Raw genomic sequence first — 14,931 nt, forward strand, 5'->3', positions numbered from 1 at the left:
GGCCGAGCGCAGCGCCGGCTGGAAACGGGCGGTCCCCGCGTCGCGCCCACCCGCCGAGCCAAAGCGCCGCTGCTCCTGGCGCTGAGCGGCGGTCCACCTGAGAAGCCGGACCGCCGGGCTCCGGCCTGCGCGCGGGCTCGGACGAAAGGGGGAATCCAACACGGATCGGGAAACGAGAGGGGAAACTTGACCTCACAGCCTCGCCCTTGGGCGGCCCGCGAGCGCGCAGGCTGGAGTCAGAGAGGCTCGGGAAGAAGTGAGCGCAGAGATTTCCACGGGCTAGAGAAAACGGATTAAAAAGACACGTAAAAAGCCACCCAAGGCGGCCGCTGGAGCCCGGCAGTTTGGAAGCCCACCCCTTTTCCCGCTAGGAGGACAACCGTGACTCGCACTCGCGGAGACCAGGCGCTCCTGGGCGGCCGCGCGTCTGCGCGGAGGAGGTTCCTCTCCAACGCGGGGCGCGCATTCAGACGCCCACGGCGGCGGCCAGGGATTGAGATGCGGGGCACAGCCGGGGGACCGTCCCGGCTGAGGAAGGGCCGGGGCGGAGTCGGGCACCGCTGACCTCGCGCGGGTCCGAGGGGTGTGCCCGGGCCCCGCCCGCCTCCGCCCCCTCGCGCGCCCGCCGTGCGCCCCTCCCCGCGGCGGCGGCGGCGGCGAATCCAGGGGCTGCGTGGAGCGGCTCGCCCAGCCGCCAGTGCCTGCAAGCTCTGGGTTGCTTGGGGAATTCACTTTGCTGCTTTGCCGCTACTCCCTTCTCAGGCTTCTGATGGCTTTCTGTCCCCCGCCCTGTCCTTCTCTTTAAAAGGAAAACTTTACCGAGATTTCTTTTTCCCATTTGGAGGAAGAGGATTAAAAGTTCTCAGAACTGGTGCCGCTCGGGCGCGGGGACGCTGTTTGCCGGCGGGGTTCCGGTGCCACCATGTGCACCAACATAGTTTACGAGTGGCTGAAAGCGCTGCAGCTCCCGCAGTACGCCGAGTCCTTCGTGGATAACGGCTACGATGACCTGGAGGTGTGCAAGCAGATCGGGGACCCGGACCTGGACGCCATCGGGGTGCTGGCGCCCGCGCACCGTCGCCGCATCCTGGAGGCCGTGCGCCGGCTGCGCGAGCAGGACGCCGCCGCCGCCGGCCTCTATTTCACGCTGGAGCCGCAGCCGCCGCCCGCGCCACCCGGGCCGTCCCCGCTCGCCATCCCCACCCGCCGCCGGGGGGAGTCTTGCGGCGGCCCGAGCCAGGGCCCCCGCGGGGACCCCCGCGGCCAGACGACCGCCCCTCGCGGCAGGGAGCTGGTGAGCTACCCGAAACTGAAGCTGAAGATCATGATCCGGGATAAGCTCGTCCGCGACGGTATTCACTTGAGCAAGCCCCCGTACTCCCGCAAGGTAAGGAGCCGCCGCCCGGACGGCGCGGGGCGCGGGGCGCGGGGCGGGAGGGACCCGCCGGAGGGACCCGCCCAGCCGCTCGGCTCCGGCTTGGGGCAGCCCATTCCGGGAGACGACGCGAGACGAGGATGCTTCGGGTGTTTGGGATCCTTTTCTGTGCTCTTTCTGTCTTCGCTCTTTTATTCCCTCCTTCCTGGTGTTAAGACAGGACCTCTCACCCAGGTGTTAATAATTCTCCGCTAGGACCAAGTCCCCCGCGTAGTCTCGGTCAGCAACTGGACGCTCGGTGCTCCCCCGTGGGGGCCCCGGGCAGTTCTTAATAGCCTCGGTGTAGTTTTGGGTCTAGGGGTACCAGAAGAATGGTTACACCCCACGTGGTTCTCGACCTTTCTTTTTTCTCGTTTTTCTCCTTGCCTTTTCGAGAAGCTGCCAAGGGAAACTGGCCAACTCTTTTCATCAAAGAGTAAGAATTGATGCCCTGTTGCTCTCGATTCCATTCAGTCGAATCCCAGCACTGCTGCACATTTGGAACGTGAATGGCTGACCTGAACAGTGAAGGGGGAAAGTTAACAGAAAGCCAAGTCGGTCCACTTGGGATAAGTTCCTTCAACTTAGGCAGAGGGAGGTAGTGGGTGCCCAGGACGTTGGAGGTCCTGGGACCACTGAAGGCGCGCTGCTCCGTTCTGTGCTGGGTCACGACCAGTTTGGTTGATTATTAATTCAGATGAGATGAAGCAGGTGCAACGGACTTCTCAGTGGATTCCAATGTGGGAAAGGAGGGCACAACCCAAGGAAGTGAGATTTTCCGTCACCAGTGAGGAATTCCCTGGGGAAGGAGCCTGGAAAGAAGCAGGGAAGTTGTGGCAGCCGCTGTGTGAGGAAGGCTGAACTGTGGCTTTGGGCGTTTAATGATTCACCGCAGAAAGTCTCGCAGAAAGAGCTCGGCCTCCAGCTGAGACTGTTCAGTTTAGGCTTCTGCAGCCTTCCAGGTAGAGGGGTCCTGACTTGAAAGGAGGAAGTAGACAGGACAGGGAATCCTCAAGCCTGCTCGGGGTTACTGCAGGAAAAGGAGCGCCTCAGCGGGAAAGTCAGGACAGAGAGAAGCCCGGGGGAAATGATGGAGGGGCTGCTGCTGCTGGCGAGGAGTGAACACCGCGTGCGAACAGGGCCAGGCGGATAATCCACACGTTGCGTGCTTGTTTGGGGCGCGTGCATTGCTTTATCGTCTGAAGACCATAATGTCTGCATTCAGGGAAGTTTCAAAGAAAACTCTGTAAAAAGTAGACAACAGTATGTAGGGTAGAGGGGAATAGAAGGTTTAATATTATCCATATGTTGTCTTGTTAGGCAGTTCAGATAATCTGATTAAGAGTACACTTGTTTTATAAGAAGTATGTAAAGAGGGTAAAGAGGGCAAGTCTGGAGGACAGGTTGCCTCCAGTTAAACATGTATTCCAGTTACCCACTCTGTGTTTCTGATGTGTGCCCCAAAGAGTACAATGAAGAGGAGGATGCAGTTTTCTCAGGCATATAGAGTTAGAGATCCACACTGTGTATACATAGTGACTTTGACTGTCCGTGTGTTATAAACACTCATTCTTGGAGACAGAGGGTCAGAGGAGTTCAGGCCGCTTGGACTTCTGTGATAACAGCCCAGGAAGTGAGCCCAGCTTGGGCTGAGAGAGTGTGAGCCCCTGGGCGCATGGTGAGAGCGCAGGGCAGGTCCTGGCCGGACAGGGATGCCAAGAACAGGTTCATGTCCATCGGTCTTGCCTATGCTTCGGGAGAGCTGGGTGCTAGGCTGGGAGGACAGGGGAGACGCTGGGCTGCAGGCGAGGTTGATGTGCAGGAAGTAGCACATTTTGATTCTGATGCTGAAAAAGACAGACTATCAAACTTAGAAGCTAAAAAGAATCAGTGGAGGAGGATTCTAAGGGCATGAGTGTCCTGGCATCGGCTTTGGTCTGTGCATTCCTGCCTAAATCAGTGTATGATACGGTAATACATTTGAGTAAGAGCAATTTATTGAAGAAAATTTCAGCTTACATTGTAGTACAATTTGCTTTCCATGTAAATAATAATTTTGGTCAACTTATATATAAACCCAATAACAATAATGTTTGATAATAAAAATGTACCCTCTTTCACTTTCTATGCATATGTAATTCTCTTTCTCAAATTGAAGAATAAAATGGGGCCAGAATGTTTTTGTACCTCCTCCACTGATGCTCCCAACTGGGGACCAGAAAATTGTGGCTGACAAATTTAATTCTAAAAAAATTCTATTAACTTTATATATTTTTTACAAGAAAAACATACACTAAATTATAAATAATTATACTTAGAAAGCAAAATATACTTAGTATAGTCCAAACTGAGCATGCACGTGTATAGTGCCAGATTATGTTGGTCATTCTGAATTTGTTGCTTATGTGTCCATTATCTCTTTCAGTTTTGGATTTTAGTTTATTTAAGATGTTTTCAGATGCAGCTTGTTTCTTTGCAGGTTTAGGACTCCTTTTTAAAATGTGATCCAATTTTTAATTTCTTCAGATTCCTTGGCTCTGTCATAATCAGAAAATATAATATTTATTATGTGCATTTGGAATTCTGCTTATTAGAGAGGCCTCACCTGTCCTTTATAGTCTCTGCATGGCTGATCCTTGTAATTTTTTTGTACTGTGGTGAGATTATTAGATGGTTTGAAAGCAGATTTTACCAAGGGTGATCAAGGCAGGAAGAGTGAGCCCTTACAGAAGGAAGTAAGTTGCAGAATTTCCCCAAGAATTACTTGAAAGGACTGTATAGGATTGTGGTATTTGCCTCAACAACAGTTAATGTTACCAGGAACTCTGCGACACTGTTGTGTTCATTACATCTTAGCAACAGTTGTCAATTTCCTTTTTTAGGTCAGTTAAAATGTAAGAAAAGTAAGTTTCTCTTTGTTTTGCAAAGGCAGTCTAGCTTTGGAAAACCAGGAACTTGGAAAGAGCGCTGCTTAAAATCTAAAACCATTGAAGGACTCCCTCCTTTGCCCTGTCCTTAGCTTCTCTGACTGTGGTGATTTTCTACCTTCATGAAATGAGGACATATTTTCACAAAGTAAGGATTAAGTAAAGCTTTGTGTAAGAATGAAAGGAAGTGAAGTTGCTCAGTCATGTCCAACTCTTTGCGACCGCATGGACTGTAGCCCGCCAGGCTCCTCTGTCCATGGGATTTTCCAGGCAAGAATACTGGGGTGGGTTGCCATTTCCTTTTTCAGGGAATCTTCCCAACCCAGGGATCAAACCCAGGTCTCCCTCATTGCGGGCAGACGCTTTACCATCTGAGCCACCAGGGAAGCCCTTTCTCATTACTTTACCAAGCTTCTCTCTGCGGAGGCTCTGCCAGGCTCCAGGTTACTGAGATAGGCAGAATGCACCAGCCCTGCCCTCAAGGAACTTGGGATCTGGTGGGGAAGACAGAATCGAATGAACAACGATGATAAGGTGTGCTGACTGCTTTCATGGGAGGCACATGAGCCACGGCCAGGTGCTTCCAATCTGGTCTGTGGGGAGGCGGGACCATGACAGGCTTTCTAGAACTGGTCTTTAGTCTGAGAACTGAAGGATGCAGGGGCTAGCCTGAAGGAGAGGAGGGACCTAAAGGGAACAAGTGTTCTAGGCAGAGAGAATGGTGTGCGCAAGGGCCAGAAAGCGAGGGGATGGCACCATCCAGCAGGGCAGAGGGGATGTAGAGGGATTCAGTCTGGCTGGAGCCCAGAGTGCTTGGAGGAAGTGGCAGGAGGTGGAGACAGGCGGGGCTGGTCCTGAATGGACTTGGACCATATCTCAAGAGGGGAGCTATTGATGGATCCTGACCAGAGATGGACCAAAGGATTAGGATGAGGTTACAGTGTCAGGAGACACGTGCTACAGCCTGGACTGCTTGGCGACAGCAGGAAGCACCGTGGAGGTAAGTGAGACGTAGAGTTGCCAGGATTGGATGGCCGTTTGAATGTCAAGGGTGAGAGGGGAGGGAGGTTGAGATGACAGGTAGAGTTCCAGTCTAGGGTTGCGATACCCTCTCCTGAGTAGGGAACCCAGAAGAAAAGCAAGTTTGGAAACAAAGATGTTGCCTTTGGGTTTAAACACACTGAGTGTCCAATGCCGGAGGCATATTTGTACATATTTATCTAGTTAACAGTTAGAAATATGGCTATGGAGCAGAGAAAAGATGCTGGGGCAAAAGATACAGATTTGGGAGTTGTGCCTGTGTTGAAACCACAAGTATGAGTGAGCTGTAGAGGGGGAAGAGAGAAGGGACCCGGACAGAACCCCGGGGAACACCAGGATTTGAGAGATGGGCAGAGGACAAAGAACCTTGGAGGGAGGTGAAAGGGTGAGTCATCAGAAGCAGTGATGCTTCAGGGAGGAGGGACTGGTCAGGAGGTCAGAGTGGGATCAAGCAGGATAAGAACTAAATGTATCCGTGGGAAGTAGCAGCCATACCAGCAGGGACCTCTGAAATAGCAGGTTAAAGTGATGGACCAATGAGAGGATGTAAAAGTGGGAGCACAAACAACTTTTTCTTTTTAAAGACTTAATTTTTTTAAAGAGCAGTTTGTTTTTTTTTTTAAGTTTTTAAAATAAGATTCTTGTATGTGGGCCGTTTTTAAAGTCTTTATTGAACTGGTTGCAATATTGACTCTGTTTTATGTTTTGGTTTTTCTGGCCATGAGGCATGTGGAATCTTAGCTCCCTGATCAGGGAGCAAACTCATATGCTCTGAATTAGAAGGTGAGGTCTTAACCACTGGACCATCCTGGAAGTCTCTAGAAGAGCAGTTTTAAGTTCACAGCAAAACTGAGAGAATGGTACAGAGATTTCCTATATACCCCTGCCCCTACACAAGCATGGTTGCCTCTCTTATCCGCATCCCCCACCAGAAGTGGTACATTTATTAGGATTGATAAACTGACATCAGTACCTTGTAATCATCCAAAGTTCAGATTTTACATTAGGGGTCACTGTTGATGGTGTGCATTCTGTGGCTTTGGACGAATGTATACTGAATGACATACAGCCATCATTATGGTATCAAGCAGAGTATATTCACTGCCCTAAAAATCCTTTGTGTTCTGCCTATTCATCCCTCTCTTTCCCAACCCCTGGGGACAAATGATTTTTTTTTTGCCATCTCCATAGTTTTGCCTTTTCCAGAACATCACATAGTTAAGAGTTCTGTAGCCATTTCAGATTGGTTTCTTTCACTTATTAGCGATAGGCATTTATGATTCCTCTGGGTCTTTTCATGGCTTGATAGCTCATTTCTTTTTAGTGCTGAGTCATATTCCATTGTCTGGATGTACTGCAGACAACTTTTTAACGAAGTCAGACTGAGGAGATAGAACTGAAGCTACATCTGGAGGAAGAAGGGGGAATTTGGGTCAAGCGAGGAGTTTTGTGGATTTGTATTTTTTTCAAGAATTAGAGAAGCTATAGCATGTGTTAAATGTTGGTGGGAGAACATCGGGGAGAGGGAGCCTGTGATGGAATGGGAGAAGGGAGATGACCCAAGAGATCAAGGAAGTGGAGGGAATTGTGTCCAGAGAACTGGGAGGAAAGGGGGAGGAGATAATTTCTCCATGACAGAGGGGTGGTTGAGGAGACTGGGAACTTTGTTGCAGTGACATTGAAGTGTCTTCCTTTCTCTCTCTGCCCACATGATGCCAGTGGGGGAGATGGAGAGAGTACAGATTTTTGGCAAACATAGATAAACATTAGGTATTTTGAATCTGGTGTTTAGGCTGTTGCTTCTGCTTAGTCACTTCAGTTGTGTTCGACTCTTCGTGACCCCGTGGACTACAGCCTGCCAGGCTCTTCTGAAAACGGGAGTGAGTTTCCATGCCCTCCTCCAGGGGATCTTCCCGACCCAGGGATCGAACCTGGGTCTCCTGCATTGCAGGCAGATTCTTTACTACTGAGGCACAAGGGAAGCACCTTTGCCTGAATAGAAATATTATAGAACAATGCTAAAAGGATTTATATAAGTAAACATGAATAGAAACCACACTCACTATTCATATATTTGTGCTGCAGGTTGCAGGTTATAGGCTATGTATGATGTTGTGTTGTGTAAGTTTATGCTTGTGCATGGGGGTTATGGTGGATGTGGGTGGTTCAGTTCAGTTCAGTTGCTCAGTCGTGTCTGATTTTTTGTGACCCCATGGACTGCAGCACGCCACGCTTCCCTGTCCATCAACAATTCCTGGAGCTTGCTCAAACTCATGTCCATCCAGTCAGTGATGCCATCCAACCATCTCATTGTCCCTTTCTCCTCCTGCCATCAATCTATCCCAGCATCAGGGTCTTTTCCAATGAGTTAGTTCTTTGTATCAGGTGGCCAAATTATTGGCGTTTTAGTTTCAGCATCAGTCCTTCCAATGAATATTCAGAACTGATTTCCTTTAGGATTGACTGGTTGGATCTCCTTGCAGTCTAAGGAACTCTCAAGAGTCTTCACCACCACCACAGTTCAAAAGCATCAGTTCTTCAGTGCTCAGCTTTCTTTATGGTCCAACTCTCACTTCCATCCATGACTACTCGAAAAACCATAGCTTTGACTAGATGGACTTTTGCCGGCAAAGTAATGTTTCTCCTTTTTAATATGCTGTCTAGGTTGGTTATAGCTTTTCTTCCAGGGAGCAAGTGTCTTTTAATTTCATGGCTTCAGTCACCATCTGCAGTGATTTTGCAGCCCAAGAAAATAAAGTCTGTCAATGTTTCCATCGTCCCCGCATCTACTTGCCATGAAATGTGGATGGTGGGGGACTGTGAAAGTATCTTGTTTTCTAGCAGACTTGGGAAAGCGGAAGGGGAGCTCTAGGGTAGATCATGGATGGAGCAGGTATATGGATTTCACTGGAAAATACTTCCTTGCCACAAGCTACCAACTAGAACTGTTTGAGTTAGTATAACCTTACCTAATAATACTATAGGAATGTTAAACTTCATTCACGCCTCAGACTTTCATGGTAATAGGGCTATTCACAGGTGTCTGGAAGAGATGGCTTGGGATGGAGCTGTTTGGAGAGACAGGGAGCATGAGGGCTTCTGTGTCTGGCACCAGGGTAAAGGATATAGAAGAAATATTTAGAAAGAGAGAGGTTGGCACAGATAGGCCTGTATCCTTTGGAGTTGTGCCTTGGGTCCTGGCAGAAGCTGAAATGACAATAAATATCCCTTCTCCCAAGAATTTCTGCCTTTATGAAGTTCCTTTGGACAGACTGGAGGTTGGCAAATTTCAGTTTTTTCTAATCAAATCAATATCATCAGTATCCTCAATCTGGGCAAGAGAAGATCCTTCTAGGTTTTTTTGTTTGTTTGTTTTTATTCCCTGAGAAGAATACTGTGGATAAAAGAGAGAGAAAGGAGACAGGAGCTTGTGTGCTGATGGGGTTGTCCATTTCATCATGCTCCTCATAGTTTAATTTCTATGGGTTTTCAGCATCCATGGACCTTCGGCCATCCATCCATCCATGCATCCGTCAATCCATCCATCCTACTTGATGAACGTTAATCAAATGCCATGTGCCAAGACCTTGGCTTTACAGCAGAGAGCTAGGCAGACATCCTCCTGCTTCCTCTTTAATGGACCTTGATGTGGAGCATCCACCCGACATGGAATGGATGCACCATGTAAAAGCTGAATATTACTTCCAAAAGTTAGCGAGAATTGGAGAATTTTATGCTTGTGTTTATTTCAGATGTTGTGTTTCTTCATTAAGTAGTATCAAAGAAGAACGAGGACTTAAAGTGCTATTCTGGCAGGTCATTTGTAAAGAAGATATTGGCAGCAGGGCCAGGATCAGGGTAAGGCAGGTAGGGTGCCAAGGTGCAAAATTGGAGAAAGGGATCACCCTCAGGGTTGCGCCAGTCTGGGCAGTCTGCCATTAACAAAATCAATCCCTTACCAGGAAATACTGGATATTCATGGGCATTGCAGGGAGCCTTCAGGTCAAACACTGGGCAGTCACCTACCCTTTGGATACTCAGCCTGCCCTCAACAGCAGGGCGCTGAGAGCCTAGTTAGAGAACCGAGCTCCCAAACTAAGAGGACATGGTTTCTATGGTGATGGCAGCCCATGGAGGTCACCTAGGTGAGAGAGGCTGTGGGTGCCTGTTACTCCTCTGTTGACATGATGGTCCAGTGGTTAAGAGCACAGGCTCAGAACCAGACTACAGAGTTCACATCCCAGCTCTGCCCCATGCAAGGTCATCTTTGGCTCCTCTCTCTGCTGTGTGCCTAGTCACCCAGTCTTGTCTGATTCTTGGTGACCACATGGACTGACCTGCCAGGCTCCTCTGTCCATGGGATTCTCCAGGCAAGAATACTGGAGTGGGATTCTGTGCTCTCCTCTGGGGGATCTTCCCAGTGCAGGAATCCAACCTGAGTCTCTTGCGTCTCCTGCATTAGCAGGTAGGTTCTTTCTGAGCCACCAGGGAAGCTCAAGAATACTGGAGTGGGTAGCCTATCCCTTCTCCAGGGGATCTTCCTGACCTAGGAATTGAACCAGTGTCTCCTGCATTGCAGGAGGATTCTTTAGCAGCTGAACTAACTGGGAAGCCCCTCTCTAAAAAGTAGTAATAGTGGTGACTCTTAAGGTGATTGGTCCTTGTACAGGTGGTACTAGTGGCAAAGAATCTGCCTGTCAATGCAGGAAATTTAAGACATGTGGAGTCAAACCCTGGGTCAGGAAGATCCACTTGGAGGAGGAAATGGCAACCCACTCCAGTATTCTTGCTTGGGATAATCGCATGGACAGAGGAGCTTGGTGGGCTGTAGTCCTTAAAGTGATTAGATGAGCTGATACCCTTGAACTCATTAGAACAAAATTTCTATCCGTTTCTTAGGACTGTGATCATAAACTCCCACAAACTGGATGTGTGAAACAGTAGGAATTTATTCTCTGCCAGTTCTGGAGGCTAGATGTTCAAAACTAAGGTTCAGTAGAGTCTTGTTCGAAGATCCTAAAGGTCTGCACTGATTTACCTACAGGTTTCCCCAAAGCACCTCCAAACAGCGCATCTCTCCCTGCCAGTGAGAAGACAGGCACTGCTGGAGCACGTGCCCAGATGCCTAAGCTGTCTGCATGGCAGCCTGGACCTGGTGCCCACCTCCCCTTGCCCTGAAAGTGCAAGTGTCTGTCGCTAAGTTGTGTTTGACTCTTTACGACCTCGTGGACTGTAGCCCACCAGGCTCCCCTGTCCATGGAATTTCCCACCAAGAATACTGGAGTGGATAGCCATTCCCTTCTCCAGGGGATCTTCCCAATCAAGGATCGAACCCGAGTCTTCTGCATTGCCGGCAGATTCTTTACCGTTTGAGCTCCCAGGGAATCCCTTGGTCTGGGCCCCACTCAAAACTAGCAGATTTGGGGGGTCTTTTGGTAAAAGGGCTGGAGCAACACATCCAGAAGGGGCATAGGTTTTCCCCAGAATCCAAAGGGGCACTGTGCCCCTTCTTTGATTGTCAGAGCAGCCAGATGCAACAGCTCATCCTTACTTTAGATAGGATGTCTCAGAATAACCCACACCACTGGACCCCTGAGAGTTGCACTGAGATAGAAAGCCCCTGGATTTTTGTTGGATTTCCCACTTTCTGACATGCAGAAGTCTTATAGTACATCTAGAGTAGTTGCCACATCTAGCCCACTAGGTTCAAGCAGCGTGATGTCATGAGTATAGTGGACCAGTGTGTTATTTTTTGGAAAGGAAAGGCATTTGGAAGAACGTTGCCCATGGTGAGGGCAGGTACATCCAGGACCATGATAGTTACCACTTTTCAAGGTCGTAGTCTGTGTAGAGCTAGAAACAGCATTGAATCCTTGGCTTGTAACTAAGGCTTATTACTGCTACTGCCAGCACATGAACTAAAGGTTTATAACAGTTATTTTCTCAGGTTTATGAAAAATGTTATTTCAGAGCAAACTGCTGCTTTGGGCTTGAGGAGGTCTGGGTGAAGTAGGAAGAGAATCCTTGTTTTCCATCAATATGAAAAGTATTAAGGACAAGGAATTGTGGATCATGCCAAAAGGCATTAAGTATACAATCTGTCTTACATAGAGACTAAGTGATATCTAATAGTTTAAACAGATTTCATTACCGCTTCTAATTGAAATAAATGGTCTGATGAGCTCTTAAAACCTTCCTATTATGTTTCCATAAAGTTATAAATACTAACAAAATAAGATCTACCACATTTGGAACATGCTCAAAAGACAAGGAAAACAATTCGTGTGTATTCTTTACCAAAATCCTAATGAACAGATATTCCGATTTTAAGGTATTTTTCCTAGAGCATAACTTTATAACGAGACTAAAGATGAACCTGTTGATTGGACACCTGTATTTTTTCAGCATTCTACCTCTATTTGACAAGATTATTTTAAGCAAAAGTCAGAGAATAATACACAGTATTTATTTTCTTGATTTTTTTTTCGTTTTAAAGAGTTAACAAAATAAGGAATGCATTTCAGTTTTCAAGAATTCAAATGTAGTAAAACCATTCCATCTATGAAATAGAATTTGCACTTAACCAATTTAACATACTACCCCCTTGTAGTCTGTACCAGTTTGTACTGTTTCCCTGTTTTGACTTTTCAACACAAGTGAAAACTCTTTAAGTGGTCACGTGAGAATAATAGAATTGAACTAATTCAAGTCTTGTTTGTTTCTGAACAAATCATGGTGCTATCATTGTTTACTTTCAGTTTTTTGTTTGACTTATTCATGTAGTATCATGGGAGAGACATGACCACTTTTACCAACTTATTTTAGAAAAGGACTCTTACAACCAAGTTTGTGGGTTGGTACCAGTCATATAACCAGGAGTTCTCTGAATTAACTCCCATGTGGAACACAATGCTTATAAAACGACAGGCAATAAAAGATGCTAGTTTGAAGGGAACGTAATACCATTATCACTTGACAATAACTGTGACAGCTAGAAGTTAGGCCAGCAAAAGATTTTTTCAGGGAGAAATGTTGTATCACTGACATTGTTTAGAGTTTCTATAGGGCATGCTCATAATTCAGAGTTTCATTTTCTTTTAAGGGCCTTTCTTTGCCTGCCCCTCTCTCTGCCCTGTCCTTGGAAGACATAAAGAAATATGATCTTTTCAGTTTAAGAAAAGTTATTTATTTTGTTAAATGGTGGCAGTATATATCTCAAAAGACTGTAGTGTGAATTACATGGGATAATATTTATAAGGTTACTTTGTAAATTCTAAAAGAACTATACAGATTTAAAGTGTTCTTATGATAGTGCATAAATCATTATGTTTCTAATACAATTTTTAAAACATTTCTGATTGAAAAGTGAATACACTGAATTGAGAAAATTTGGAGAACACTGAAACAGATTGAGAAGAAATTTAAAATGGTCTGTACAGTTTCTAACCCTCATAGTGTATTTCTTTAAAAATCATCCTTGAATTAGAATTTCTGTCTTGTACACATGCACAAATCTGGTATTGGATAAGAATAAGGGTAAGGCTATTCTTGTGTTAGCAGATATCATTTGAAAAATGATTTTAATACTAAGACATATTCTATCTTAGTTTAACACCATAATTAATTCAGTCATTTTCTTATTGGGTTGAAGCCTTACCCATGTTATTATTGATTATTTTAATTTCTTTGTAATTTGAAAATGTCATGTTTGAGAAGTAGTATTTCATCATTCTTTGAGTGATATTTCTTAGATTACCAATCAACATAGTTTTGTATTTGTGGCTTTTATATTTATAATTATGTACTGCTTTTTAATGGTGTTTGCCTCTTTTTTTTTTGTTGGTTAAACCATTTCCAGTTGCTTTGCAAGAATTCTTTCTATATTAAGGAAAATAATCATTGTTGCATAAAGGTTGCAGAGGTTTTTCAGAGTGTTGGTTTAGCTTAGAATTTTATGATTTATTTTTGGATGTCCAAAATTTTTAAACTCTTATGTATTCTACCTTATCAATAATTTTAGTTGTTTCTTTCAGACTGAAGGAATATAGGGGATACAGATTTAGAATTGAACTTAAAGTCTTTTTTTTTTTTTTACCATTTACTTGGACAAATTATTTAATCTTTCTAAAAGTGAGTTGTTCCATCTTAAAATGGGTAAACTATCACCCACTTCTTAAAGAGTGTTGAATACAGAGACAATATATGAGAAACGCCTCAGAGAGTAACTGACGGATAGTAATTCCTCAAAACATCTGGCTAATGTTTGTGGTATAATACAAAACCGTATGATTATGAGGTTATTCTTAATATGAAGACTTATCTTAAATTATTAGTTTATGTCCTTGTGATTCTGTTGAGGCTAGTTGTTCTTTTCATAATTTCAAAGAGTTTTTAAAATATCTATAACATGTATACTTTATTTGTCTGGTATAACAGTTGAAAATATTTTGCCCAATTTACCATTTGCTTTTTATGTTTTCCTCTTTTTATGAATGAAGAAATATAATCAATCTCTATTTTCATGATTACTTTTATCCTTATAATATTTTATGATAATATCCTTATAGTATTTGTAATTAGTTTATCCTTAAATTCCTTCTCTGTTAAAAATCAGTTAATATTTACCTATATCTCCAATCAATTTTTTTGGTTTCAGGTTTACATCAAACTCTCTAATTCATCTGAAATTTATTTAGGGATATGATATAAGATAAAATTCTAATGTTTTATGTAATCTGATATAGACAAAATTTTATCACCTACTTCACAGGAATTATAGCTTTTATTCGTCTGTTCTGGTCTTATTGCATTGGCTAGAGTTTATATGGCAATGCTAAATAATAATGCTAAGTAGGTGTTTTTGTCTTATTCCAAATTTTAATGGACAGACATGCTGCAAGGATTTTGTTAGTATTCTGCCCTTGGCTCTCAGCTTAAGATATCCTTTGTGATGTTGAAGAGCATTTTGGTTTTAGTAATTTTGTAGGCATTTTTTATTAGGAATGGACATTTGATTCTAGCAAATGTCTTTTTTTGCAACTTAAAAATGGTTGAGTCTTTTTCTTCTTGGGCCTAACGCTGTGATGCATTTCCTGACATGAAACCATCCTTAAGTGATGTCTTTAGAAGCAACCTGTGTGAGAGGAGGAATTTTGTGATCTCACGCCCGGATTATTGTCACAGTCTTTTATGCTACGTCTCTTTCCTTTCACGGTGATGTTTGACGTTTACCTTCAGTGTGGTAACCACTGCGACAGTTGTTGTCATGATATTATTACAGCTGACTTCTGCAGGAGCTTTTGGAAGTTGTCGTTTCTGTGTAGACAGGCAGGAGAGACAGTGACCGCAGTGAGCTGGGGCCAGCGCCACACTCTTCCTACTCAAAAGGCAATTGACACGGAGTTGTGAGTAATGATTTAGTTTTCTGGTTTGTGGAGACATTTTTGTCTTTGAACCAGAGGGCAGAGACTCTGAGGGGGGTGAGGAGTTAACTTGAATCTTTATTGATTTTACTGTTTTCACAGCCAACATGGGCTCCCCACCCCCCCA

The 14,931-nt window shown here is 45.0% G+C and overlaps 1 protein-coding gene across 2 annotated transcripts in view; it reads left to right on the forward strand.

Moving 5' to 3' along the window:
* The first annotated feature begins 455 nt into the window (after positions 1-455).
* Positions 456-14,931, forward strand: part of LOC122684220 (sterile alpha motif domain-containing protein 5) — a 981,181-nt gene continuing 966,705 nt past the window's right edge. The window contains exon 1 of one of the 2 annotated variants that reach the window (XM_043888228.1): positions 456-1,387. In XM_043888228.1, the coding sequence (XP_043744163.1) occupies positions 923-1,387 (465 nt within the window). In that variant the 5' untranslated portion in view covers positions 456-922. The remainder of the gene's footprint in view (positions 1,388-14,931) is intronic. The other variant, XM_043888222.1, reaches the window with a different exon arrangement.

Source organism: Cervus elaphus, chromosome 26 (genome assembly GCF_910594005.1).
Source record: "Cervus elaphus chromosome 26, mCerEla1.1, whole genome shotgun sequence".
In the NCBI taxonomy this organism is placed as follows: Eukaryota; Metazoa; Chordata; class Mammalia; order Artiodactyla; family Cervidae; genus Cervus; species Cervus elaphus.